This window comes from Oryzias latipes, chromosome 11 (assembly GCF_053564925.1).
Source record: "Oryzias latipes strain Hd-rR chromosome 11, Olatipes_Hd-rR_3.1".
Classification (NCBI taxonomy): domain Eukaryota; kingdom Metazoa; phylum Chordata; class Actinopteri; order Beloniformes; family Adrianichthyidae; genus Oryzias; species Oryzias latipes.
Genome location: NC_136247.1, coordinates 23,030,313 through 23,042,695, shown reverse-complemented (window position 1 = coordinate 23,042,695; position 12,383 = coordinate 23,030,313). Strand labels below are relative to the sequence as shown.

At 38.8% G+C, this 12,383-nt stretch overlaps 2 protein-coding genes across 2 annotated transcripts; one reads left to right on the top strand and one right to left on the bottom strand.

Moving 5' to 3' along the window:
- Positions 1-447: 447 nt before the first annotated feature.
- Positions 448-2,924, bottom strand: mrps21 (mitochondrial ribosomal protein S21). Its single transcript, XM_004073794.4, has 2 exons — positions 2,765-2,924; positions 448-1,200 (listed from the first exon to the last, which is right to left on the bottom strand). The coding sequence occupies exons 1-2, from the start codon at positions 2,845-2,847 to the stop codon at positions 1,020-1,022; spliced, it is 264 nt and encodes an 87-aa protein (XP_004073842.1). The 5' UTR covers positions 2,848-2,924; the 3' UTR covers positions 448-1,019.
- A 3,982-nt stretch (positions 2,925-6,906) lies between these two features.
- crabp2b (cellular retinoic acid binding protein 2, b) lies at positions 6,907-11,674 on the top strand. Its single transcript, XM_004073795.5, has 4 exons — positions 6,907-7,145; positions 9,897-10,075; positions 10,377-10,493; positions 11,455-11,674. Exons 1-4 carry the CDS (start codon positions 7,064-7,066, stop codon positions 11,503-11,505), a joined length of 429 nt encoding a protein of 142 aa, XP_004073843.1. The 5' UTR covers positions 6,907-7,063; the 3' UTR covers positions 11,506-11,674.
- Positions 11,675-12,383: the final 709 nt, after the last annotated feature.

Sequence of the window (12,383 nt, the reverse complement as noted above, 5' to 3'; positions counted from 1 at the left end):
AAGGAAAAAGAAAACTATTCAGTTTAGTTATGCAATTAATTTAACAATACTTCTTCACTTTATACTTAAACAGTTTCACCAAAAATGTGCATTCAACCATTGCTTTGAATGGTTTGATTTATTTCCTGCTTTAACTGCAACAAAAAAAAATACACTGATGTTAAAGAATCCAAAGTGGCACAATCCAACTATCTGCCATCACTTGAGAAGCAGATTTAACATGAAATTTATTTGCTCTCTTTCTGCTAGAGGCAATTATTGTGTGGAGAAAACTCAGTGAAAGATTAAAACTTTGTTGCATCATTAAAACATTCAAAATGATTCAAAATTACAGACGAAACCATTTTTTTCGTTGTCAATTTCACCAGGGAAAATCCAAACTATAGGGAGACCACAAAATAAAATAGCATGGAAGATTTTAAAGAATATTTAAAACGCAGTACTGTATTTGTGAACTATTAGGCAACATTTTTATTTAGCATATATCGTCTGAAGCTGCAGGATGTCAACATGACCCAGTGACCACACAGAAGAGAAAGTCAAGTTTCACAGTGAGGGGAGAGAAGTGGCTGCAACATGACTGTGGAGAAAGATCAGGAGCTGACAGAGGTGCATGCTATGTGGGAAACATTGACCTCCTCTACATGCCTTCCTTAAAATAAACGTAAAGCAAGCTGCTGCTAAGCTAAAAAGAACTCATTCAAAGATGTTTTTCCCGGCAAATGAGGCTTCACTAAAGATTCAGCGAAACTTCTGCACGTTTCTGTTGTCTAAATTTAAGTATCTCCCAGAAATGTGTATTTTATTAATTAAAGTGATCAGAAAGAAGTGTGCTTTTGCTTTTATGTTGCACATTTTTACAGATGGGTGAAAAATATCCACAATGTTTAGTTATTTTTTTAAAACAATAATATTCTGACAGCTTTTTTGTGGCATAAACCCTTTCAGAGAGCGATCTCTTTGTCTTCTGCTTTGCTCGCTCATCTCATCAACAATGTTCTTTCCTCAATCGAAAGGCTCTAACAGCCCAGCCAGGGATCGTCTCTGTTGGTCCTGGAGATGAAGGCAATTTTCCGGGCCATTTCCGTGTTGTATATGCGCTTGCAGTTCTCAAAGTTCTTCCTCTGTCGCTCTCGGCAGGGCTTCTCGTAGTACCGCTTCCGCTTCACCGTGTCGATGATCCCATCCTGAGTCAGAAGCCTATGAATGCAGAGGAAAAACAGGAAATGCTTAGGAAATGCTGCCATCTGCAGGTCAATCCAGGTTACTGATAACATTCTAATGAAATGGACATTTTATTTGTGAAATATTTGATCATTTCACAGCTCAAAAGTATCAAAATTACTACAGAAAGTACTCTTTTTGTTTTTAAAAAACATTTTAAGTTTTTTTAATCCCTAAAACCTCTTATAGACAAAACTCCATCAAGACTGAAACGAAGCTGCAGTCTGATTCTCTTTCTGTTCATTGGTCCTGATCAATCATCACTTTGTCTTTTGCCACTGTGCTGGGGGTCAAATGTCCCATTCACATCTTTTAACGAAAAATGACTCAAATAAATAAACTATTTTTCTGCCATCAGCAGAAGCTGTACCTTTTACATATTTTGACAGAAAAAAAGTTGAAATTAGCTTTAAAAAAAGACTAACTGATGTGGTGTACCAAAAGCTCTTAGTAAGCTTTGCCACTTGCATGAAGCTTCATTCCACCATCGCTATGGCAACAATGAAAAACAACTACAGGTCTTAGTAGATTGCCTCCATTAGAGTTGGCAAGAATTTTATAGATTTTTACAAATTTTACTAATATTAAGGACACTTTTGCTCATTTCTGCATTAAATCTTGACGAAAAAAGATAATTCAGTGGTTCTTAAAGTCATATCGGGGGATTTTAGATTAGAATTAAAATAAATTAGTTTGATAAAATGAATTCTTAGTACATTTCTGACCTTATTATGTTAAATTTTTTGAAAATAATTGTTAATTTATGGACTATTAAATTGTATTTATTTGAGATTATTATATTCATTATCTACGTATGAGATAAACAGGTTTTACTTAATTTCTGATATTTTTATTAAAAAATGTTCAAAAAACTCAACAACTTCTATATAAGAACAGTTTTATAAGTTCAAGAAATGAGACATAGATGGCAAAATCATAAACTTAATTGATTTCTTTTGTCATAGTACCAGAAATCTCTAGCACTTTAGATATTTTTATTGCTTAGTTCATCCGTTTGGCCATTTATTTTCTTTAAAAGTTTTTTTTTTTGTTTAATGCAGTCGCTCTCGGCAGGGCTTCTCATAGTACCGCTTCCGCTTCACCGTGTCGCTTCACCCCAAGTTTTAGAACAATACAAATAAACGGGAGACCCGACATAAATGCCGATAAAGCTAAAACATTTTTTTTCTTGTACTTGTTTGTCTAATAATATTCAGTTGTTCGTTAATGCTAGCTTAAGCTACCACGTCAAAACCTTCAACAAGACTTTTGTTTTGGCGGCAGCAAATGTTCTAATTGTACTGCTAAATCACTTACAGTAATGTAAAAAACAAACAAACAAATAAATGATTGTTAAATAAAAACGGTCAAAAGGCATACAAATAAATTTAAAAAACGTCTCTACTGCGCAGCTGCGAGTAGGTGACACCGAGCGGAAGCTAGCGTAGACAGTTCTTAAGGTCACGCGAAACTTTCATTTTAGATAAAAAAAAAAAAAACTATCTTTATTAACAATTGTTTTAGTTTAAAAGTGTTCAACCTGTTTAACGTCTTATAGGCCGCGTCAATGTTGCCGTCTTGGACCATCACCGTCCGAGCTACGAAGCGAAGATGCCGCGACATTATCGTGTAGCCTGTGCGTTCTCTTTTGTGGTCCGTCGGGAAGCACAAGCAACTGAGAGGCGTTCCGGTTTGGAGAAAATTCCCACCATCCAACGCTAGATGGCGCTAGACGAGCCCTTCATAAAACCAGTGATAAAAAATCTTCAGTATGTAGAGTTTTGTCAGCATCAAAACATCCAAAAGCATTGTTAAATGTTACATGTTAATGTTACACGACACCAACTGCTAGAAAACTAATCAAGAACGACTAACTTAGACTTAACCCCAGAATACCAATCTTGTTAAAATCTGACAGCACAAACCTAAAATTTTCCAGACCCAGAAACTAAACAGCCGTCATTAAGTTTCTGTAAAGGGAGATGACAGCTTTCAGGCCGGTCACAGATTTATCAGGATATCTGTAGCCATGGCAACAGGGATCACAGCGTTCACTGTTATTCTATCATCAGTGCCATTCTTCCTTTCAGCCCCAAGCTGCTGCTGTCGTCCGCATGTCTGAGGTCAGCCAGCGGTGAATGGTTCTGTAGAAAGACTAGAATGTGTTCTCTGCACCAAAGTGGGTGGATGTGGTTAATTTCAGCACCGCTGGAACTCCCTATGGAGACGGCGATTCTGCACAGAACAATATTTAGAGATAACATTGTGGCTCTTTTGTTAGAAGAATGCTTTGCATCATGTTTCCAGTTGCATTCCATGTAATCCAGACCTGATGAAATATGTTTGGTTGTGAACAAGTGAAACAGTGAAAAAATTAGGACAATGAGTCACAGAGAGCAGAAATCCCCTCAGAGGATGGGCCAAAAGTTTTTCTTCTACTTGTAGTCTGGAATCGAGCTCATATCCCTGAAAGGATTACGGAGTCTTTCCGCACCAAAATCTGTCACAAACATAAAATGCAAGATCCTACAAACGTGCCCTTCAATCCTCATGTGTGACCTTCCCCCATCCTGCCTATTATGTGGATCAAGTACTTAACAGCACTCAGGTGATGGGAACAGCTGACAGGACAGAAGCCTCGGAAGACTGACCTTAAAGACCACTGTCCTACAGACTGAACATGTTACTTAAATGCAGTTTATTTCAGGATCATTAAAAGTTTTTCTAAACTTACTCAACATCATCAGCAACCAAGAGGTTGCTTATGGGAGAGTACGGAACACCAACCAGTAGAGGTAGAAGTCTCCAAAAGATGGTGGCGAAGGATAGGCGACACCCTAAGAAAACCTGCATCCAGCACTACATGGCAGGCACTGACATGGAATCACCAAGGAAAAGAAAAAGAGGGAGACCGAGGAACACGTGGCGCCGACATCTGGAAGCAGAGGTCAATAACATTAGGAAAACATGGGGACAACTGGAAGAACTCGCCCAAGGCTGGTCTGCCTGGAGAACGCCTGTGTGTCTCTATGTCCCATCCAGGGGCAACAGGCGAAAGAAGAAGAGGTTTATCTAAAACATTTGATTTGATTTTCGATTTGAAATGGTTTATTTCAAGCAATCAAATAAGAATAATACACAACAACAATACAATCATCAGTTATACATTCATACAATGACGAATCAAACTTAAGATATTTAGACATTAATAAATATTGCTTGAAAGGGAGTGGAAAGAAGCGAGGTTATATAATCCCACCCCTGTTCTACCATAACCATTTTATTACATGATTTATCATTATCCAGTTCATTACTTTTATCAGACAGAATTGATAGTTGTGTAGCCGCCGTGAGCCTCACGCGTCCCTGCTGTAACCCGGAACCGGAAAAAACGTGACATCAATGACTCTATTTAAAGGATGTCACTAAACAGAAAAAAAATATCTAAAAAAAAATGAAACTATAAAATCAAAACTGAGGTTTAAAGGCATTACATTTAAATGACCACAAATGAAATTAATTGGTTTTGCTTCAGCCTGTTATCTATGACTGGACCATTGAATTTCCATGAGAACTGGGCTGAGTAAGTGTGATGTCATGCATAAAAAATAGTTTTACTTCCAATTCCAACCAAATTACATCAATTCAGTTGTCATTTTTTCTGCAATATGGACTCTGCCATGTTGGAACTATGTTGTCAGCAATGAGTTATATTGCTAGAGGAGACACGCCCGCTTGGGAAGCCTGGCTGATGGTGGCAGAGCAGGACGCCATCTTGGTGAGGTCGACGGCGCAACAATGATTTCTATAGCCTTTGGTGGCATCTAAGTAGCTTTTATTTAATTTATTTATATTTATATATATTTATACATATGTATGAATATATAATATATATGTATATAATTTATATATACATACATACATCATTTGTTGTTGTTAAATAAGAGAAACAGGCAGCCTTAAAAGCTCAAACTTTAATGAAAAATGCATAGTTGCAGGACTTCTTACAAAAAAAAATTATTAAAAATAATTATTAAAAATAATTTTTAAATATGTAGAAGTTTTAGACCCTTTTGACACGTAATTTAAATTATTTAGAAAAGCCAAACAATAAGTCAATAGGAAGTCAATAATAATAATAATAATAATAATAATATATACGTAATAAGTCAATAATTATAATAATAATAAAAAACAATAATAAATAATAATTCAATAGTAATTCAATAATAATAATAAATGATAAGAATAAATCAATAATAAGTCAACAATAAGTCCAAAAATCAATAACAGATTTACCCTTAAAAAAACAAACAAAAAAACTACTAATCTAATTGATGTGAGTGATCAGTTTGGTCTTACACAGATGGTTTAATGGTGTCGGGTTTCAAGGAAACAGTCTGGCCAGTCTTATCAAAATGTGTTTCCACAAAATGTTTTGAACACAGCCAGACTGTATTACTAGTTGGTACCACAGTGATCCATCAGGGTTAGCTCTTTTTATTGTTAAGGCCCACTTTTTCCTTAAGTCTGAATCCATTGGAAACCTGCAAGAAAAGTTCGGTCACTGAGTCAGAAATGCATAAATCTATATAACTATACCAGGCTAGCCCTATTATACTGTATATAGGTTTAACAAGATAAAATGTACATTTATTTCGACAGCAAATTATACGTACATCATGCAGCATGTTGATAATAGCCCTGCAGCATCATGCATGTCAACATGTGTACTATTAATGATGCCCCTGCAGCATTAATAGAAAAACATTATAATACTTACCTGTGAAACGTAATGCCTTCCTCTTTCGTGGACTAATTTCTTCGATTTTGGCAGTTGAAACCCGCAAAATGAAGTGGCATTTTGCAAAAAATGTGTTCACATGCATGCACTGCAGCAGTGACTTGACCTCACCAAGATGGCGATGCTCTCCTCCCATAAGGAATCATGTGATGTAGGTTGCGATATGACTCATTGGTTGTCAGTAGCAGTGATGGTCCGAGTCGTTCTGAGTCAATGTTTCTATGACAACCAGTCAGGCGTGAGTTTTTTTGGAAGGCCACATCCTGGAAAGCAGGCTACACGAAATCTGTCAATCGAATGAATGTTGTACATGGGTACCAGCATGTTTTTCTTGTGTGATTTTATTGTACAATGTCCTTCAATATTCAGAAAGACATTTTCAAATAAAGTTGATTAAAATGACTACATTTAGTAGTAGTACATTTACCCAAATGACATCCAAATAAAATGATGGCAAAGTAAAATCCTGATTGTAAACTTCAAATGATTTTCATGCCTGATAAAGTTTAATTGCTGAGATAATGTCTCATCCTTGCGCTCAGGTTTTGGGTTGGTGTCCATCTGGAAGTGGAAGTCTCATCTTCTAAGTTCCTGCAGCCTCACTCTGGTGCTGAAAAGCTGAACCCATAAACCGGATTTCAAACCTCTTCCAGTTCAGGGACACAAACAGAAAAACATATTTTTATTGTTAACATAAACCCCGACTGACAGAAGAAGTGCCGTTTGTCTTCCTGGAGCTTCTCGTGATGATCAGCGCTTCAGTAGAAGCGCATTTTCCAGGTCATATCCAAATCTTTCACCACGCTGCCAGAGGTGTGTGTGTGTGTGTGTGTGTGCGTTTGGGTGGGGGGTCCTGCGGGTCCCGCCCAGCCAGCGGCCCTCTTACTGGCTGGATCAGCATCAGGTTCGGACCAGCCGGCAGCCAATGAGCGGCGGCGCAGATGCAGCGGAGGAGTCGGCTCCGGGAACCGGGAGGACAGACGCCTTCACCCACCGGAGGTTCGGGATCGCTTCTCACTTGCAGCCCACAGCGAGATGGAAAATAAAGCGACAGATTTCTCCGGGAAATGGAGAATGAAATCCTCAGAAAACTTCGAGGAGCTTCTGAAAGCGCTCGGTGAGTTCCATGCATTGTCTGCAGCATTACGCATGCGTTCTTTTGGCTCATGATCATCTTTATCAAAAAAAGGGACTTTTCAACCATCACACATGTGTCCTGCAAACATTTCCCCCAAATATAATAAATTCAAAGAAATTCTGAAAGTTTTTTTTGGAACTTTATGCTACTGTTGCTTTTTTTTCTTTCTTTTTTTTTCTAATTCATAGCTTTGTAGGAAAAATGCAAAGTAACCAGGAGGAAGCAAAAGGGAGGTCATATCCATAACAAAGACTTAAAAGTCACTTTCTCTGAGGCTTTATCAGCTGGAAGTCATCTAAAGAGGTTCTGTAAAGGCTTTTTGCAGGATTGTTTCTGTTAAACTTTAGTATCTGAGGATCATTGCAGCAGCGAGAGGTCAGCAGGGGCCAAGAAGCATCGATTCAAAATGTGGAGCCAAACAGCCCGTGGTCATGTCAGATCAGACTCATTTGAAGCCGGGGCCTTCTCATGCGGTTGTAATTACAGCGAGGATAAGTGGAACCAAACCTTCACGCGGGCCCCAGCAGCCTGCCAACTCTCAGGATTGACTTTCCTTTCCCGCCCGGGGCCTTCCTGACCCAATATACAACAACTGTCTGCGCTGTTCCTGTTAGATCCTCAACATGAGGTCATGCGGTGGGAATCAGATACCGCCATCTGCTCGATGCGAGGCCACCTCACATGCAAACGATGAGGAGAAGCAGAGCCACCATCCAAGTTTCTCCAAAAGATCTAAAGTCTTTCAGTTCATGTGTTCTTTTTGTCATTAAAGTCCCACCCTGATCATCTTTTTAACTGTTTTCAAAGCGTTCCCAGTTTTCTTTTGATTATGATTATGTTGGTTTTGGGCAAAATTCAAAAGTCTGAGGACATAGGACATAGGACATAGTTTCTGCAGAGCGGCAGGAATTCATTAGAAGACTTTCCTCTGAGTTGTGGGCGGGAATGCTGGCGGAGAGCAAGCCCACTTTCTGTCACCCATCTGTCTCTCCTGCCATCGAAAAAGGCGAGCAACATCACAGCCATCCAGCCGTACAGTTTAGATCCAGATTCCAGTTCAGACGAGAAAAACAAACACTATCATGGATCTATTTGTCTGCAGGTGGATGCATCAGAATGGAGTGGAGCAGGGAGGTTTTGGCCCCGCCCAGGGGATTTTCTATGTCACAAATACAATCTTTTTCTAACGACTTTTTTTCATCTGCTCCTGATTGACAACAATTTGAATTAAAAAAAATACCTAGAAATGCAGTTTTGAGCTTAATTTTCTTTACATTTGTCCTCCATCATCAGAAAAATGCTACAGGAACAAGTTAAAAAAACTAATTTCATCCAAGTGCGGCTTTAAGGCAGCCTCTTTCCTGATTCAACTCTATACTTTACTGTCAATGCACTAAAAAGCCTAGAAGGTCAAATAATGTAATTTTATATGTAAAATCAATGAATAAATAAATAAATAAATCCCATATTATAACACGACCTCCACTGTGTCTTGCTGTTATCAGAGTTTGTTTGTTATTTTGGTCAACCCATATCCACATCATCATTTCCCAACAGCTACAAAAGATCAAATAGAGGCAAGAAAATGCTGTAAAAACCTCAAACACCAGCGATTGAGTCTTTGAAACAAGAAATTTTGTGTCTGGAGCTGAAAACATTCTATAGCAATTCTTTTCTCATATGGTTGTGGCACTTTTAATTCCATCAAACAGCACTCTTGTCTTCACTTGCCTTTTTTTTAAACCATCAATCACTGATTAATTCATGCAGCGTTTATCTGAAAGAATTAAACCTTCAGACACTGGAATTAAGAAGCAAGCTTCAGCATGAGGGGGTGTGGGTTCTCTCAATTACGGTGCGAATCCCAATGGCTGCAGCAGTTTTTCCAAGAATAAAGTTTCACATCTTTTTCAGCTTCATTTATGACAATTATATAAGTTAGGATGCGTCTAACAGAATACTTAACTGACTTATTTAGCAAAGCTACTTCAGCAAATGAAGATCAGCAGAGAGAGCTGTAGGAGGCTTTTGAAAAATCCCCAAATTAAAAAAAAGAACTCTGAAATACTTAAGCTGAAAACTGTATGGATCTTGAACTTCCCAAACTAATCAAAAAAACATTCTATGAATTTAAACTACAACTTTACGGATTTGAAACTATCATTTCCTAACTCCTCATGCATAGAAGCTACTTTGGAAAAATACTGGGTCTTAAAGTTTGTAGTTTTCGAATGCCCACAAAAGTTGCATTTCCTGCTTGCTTGCATAATTTTAGCGGTACATTGTGAAAATGTATTATATGACTTGTTGGCTCAGGCTGAGCAAAACGATATAACATATTAGGAATATGAGCGTGGTTAACAAAAAACCTCAGTTGCCTAGGAAATCCAAAAATTTACTTTAGCAGATTCTTCTAAAAATGATATTACCCTGTTTGGCACCCCCAGGTGACCAAAAACTGCAATGGTTGCTATGGAGATAAACCCAACAAAAAGCTGCCATTTTGAAAAAAGTTTTTTTTTTTAATTATTTTGAGGGAGAACAGGGGAGTGAGGGGCGTGTAGTAACTGCTTAGCCAGTGAAGGCATGTCAAAGCCGCTTGTGGCTTTAATTTGTCTTTTTTTTGTAATGTATTTTGGCCAGCTGGCTTTGAGCAGCTGCCGTTGCATACTGTACTGTCCACTGAAGTGCATTTCTCCAGAGTGATGCCCCTCGTATCTGTTCGATCAGGTGTGAACGTGTTCCTGAGGAAGATTGCTGTGGCGGCAGCCTCCAGCCCAGCGGTGGAAATCGCCCAGCAGGGAGACAATCTGTCCATCAAGACGTCCACCAGCGTCCGCACCACCCATGTTTCCTTCACTGTGGGCCAGTCCTTCAGTGAGGCCACGGTGGACGGACGCCCCTGCACGGTGCGCATTCTCCTTCTATTCCTGCATACCAGAATTCAGCTGCGGCCTGCAGAACTCCAGTTCAGCACAAAAGTAGCACATGGAAATGATTTCAGTGCAGCTCTAAAGTGTCTTTGGGGAGTGTTTAATTTCTTTACGTTGAAAGAGTGATGTACGTAGTTCCTGGCAGGTCGTAAAAATGTTCTGACACGCAGAGATCTGCCAGTTATTACAGCCAAACCCAAGTTTTGCTGTAGGTTCAATGTGCGAAGAATTTCATTGATGTCAAGCTACAATCCTCTTTTTATTTCCTTTCCTGCAGAGTTTTCCTAAATGGGAAACAGACCGAAAGATCAGCTGTGAACAGACTCTACTAAAAGGCGACGGACCGAAGACATCATGGACCAGAGAGCTGACGAACGATGGAGAACTCATACTGGTGATTATAAAATAATGAAAACCCTTTATTTTTAATAGATTTTTGGGGTGTAAAATGGTAAATGGTGCTTTATTACCTTCTTAGAAGGCCCAAAGTCGCAGTCCTATCACCCATAAACACACAATAGGATGTAATAGGAGGATTTTTTAAAACGTATTTGGATTTCATTTTCCTAGAGAGAACGTTTTATCTCTCCCTTCTACCTCAGGTGCCTTCTCGCTGTCCTGCAGATATTTTTCTGAAATATGCGAATATTGTAATGTGAATCTCTTGAAAATTTTAAATCTGGCTTTTACATTTACGGTGTGAACATAAAAAAACTATACAGTAACAAACAGATCAAAGCAACTACAGATAGAGATTATGGAAGTGCTTGTTGGGATAATTCAAACGTTATAGTTCGCTGACTAATTTCAAACACCTTTATCAACGTCTGGCTCAACACTTATTATTTGCTTTTTTGGTCCGGTGGAGGCATGCTACTGGACGGTAACTGGCAAAAAGACAGCTAAGAAGGTACTCATTAGAGTTTATGACATAAAGACTGTAAGGAAAACAGCGAGAAGCAATGTGTATCGCGTAAAAAAATCTTTTTATGAACCTGAATGTTCGCTCAGAGTCCTGCAAATTTCAAAATAAGAGTTCAATGAATGAAAACAATATTTGTGCCAAACTGTTTTCCTGTAAGAGTCAATGCCCTTTCAATGAAATCTATAAATCCTTCAATTACGCTCAAGTGTGTCGATGGTTCTGGAGTCATTCTCGTGTGGAGTTAAAAGATTCTTTTCTTCTCAAACCCAAACTCAACCACAATGTGATCATCCAAACAAAGTCATATCTTAGGGAATTTATTAAGGACAGATGTTTTTCAGATGATTTGTTGGAGCCTCAACTCTTTGTGTGAAGAATGTCTCAGCAGAAAGCGATGCCAAACATCTCATCCGTCTTTTTTTTCTTTCAGACTATGACTGCTGGAGAGGTCGTCTGCACCCGAGTTTATGAACGAGAATAAGATCAACTAAATCTAGTTTTTGCTTTTGAGCTTTTTGCCCCGTTTCCATTTGATCGCCTTGTATTTTAATTCTTCTCCTCCAATAAATTCCATTCTTTGCAAATGTATAAAGTGCAGAATTACACTGTTCAGGTTTTAAAGATGTGAATAAACAGTTTCGTAAGAGTCACCGCCGCCTTTGCTTGCCTTCCGCTCCCTCGTTGTTCTCTAGAACAGTGTTTTTCAACCAGTGTGCCGCGGCACACTAGTGTGCCGTGGGAGATGGCCAAGTGTGCCGTGGGAAATTGCCCTCATTAACTAATCTAAAAACATTTCCCATCTCCAGGATTTTAGCTCTCTGTTCATCCAAACAGGCCCTGATAAAACACTGAGGAGTTAGGAATATAAAAGATCGTAAAATACCTTTCTTTGCGTTTATTTTATTTTATTAAAGACATTTTGATAAGAATGACGTACCGCGATTCAGCTGCACCTTCGGCTGTATTTTGGAAAAGTCCCGTGTTGGGGGGGTTAATCACATGTCATCGGTCTGACCAATCAGAAGTGCTTAAAGTCTTCACTTCCTTGTCCCGATTTAGCTCGTAAAGTCGCTCAGTTCTAACAGAAATACCAGCTAAAGCTCGTCTTTAGCGGTGTAGCTTTCCACAGAATCCGGTATCAGACCGTGGAACAAGTTAACAAAACAGTGAAGCTCCGAAAACCGATCTTCGGCCGTTTTATGCACTAAATTTCCCATGATGCATTGGGTTGTGAGAGTGACAGCGCAAAAGGAGATCTGTTGTTAAACGTCTTGAAACTAACGAACACACAAACTGTTTTTAAATCTTCTAACTTAACTTTTATTGCATCTTTTAGAAAAAAACAGCTGCAGTTTCCAG

What these genes read in the sequence shown, in the direction of transcription:
- mrps21 (XM_004073794.4), bottom strand. Translation starts at nt 2,847, where the DNA reads ATGTCGCGGCATCTTCGCTTCGTAGCTCGGACGGTGATGGTCCAAGAC. An exon ending in GCCTATAAGACGTTAAACAG is followed by an intron (nt 1,201 to 2,764) that starts GTTGAACACTTT and finishes CTGCATTCATAG; the next exon opens with GCTTCTGACTCAGGATGGGA.
- crabp2b (XM_004073795.5), top strand. Translation starts at nt 7,064, where the DNA reads ATGGAAAATAAAGCGACAGATTTCTCCGGGAAATGGAGAATGAAATCC. An exon ending in GGAGCTTCTGAAAGCGCTCG is followed by an intron (nt 7,146 to 9,896) that starts GTGAGTTCCATG and finishes CTGTTCGATCAG; the next exon opens with GTGTGAACGTGTTCCTGAGG. An exon ending in ACGATGGAGAACTCATACTG is followed by an intron (nt 10,494 to 11,454) that starts GTGATTATAAAA and finishes TTTTTCTTTCAG; the next exon opens with ACTATGACTGCTGGAGAGGT.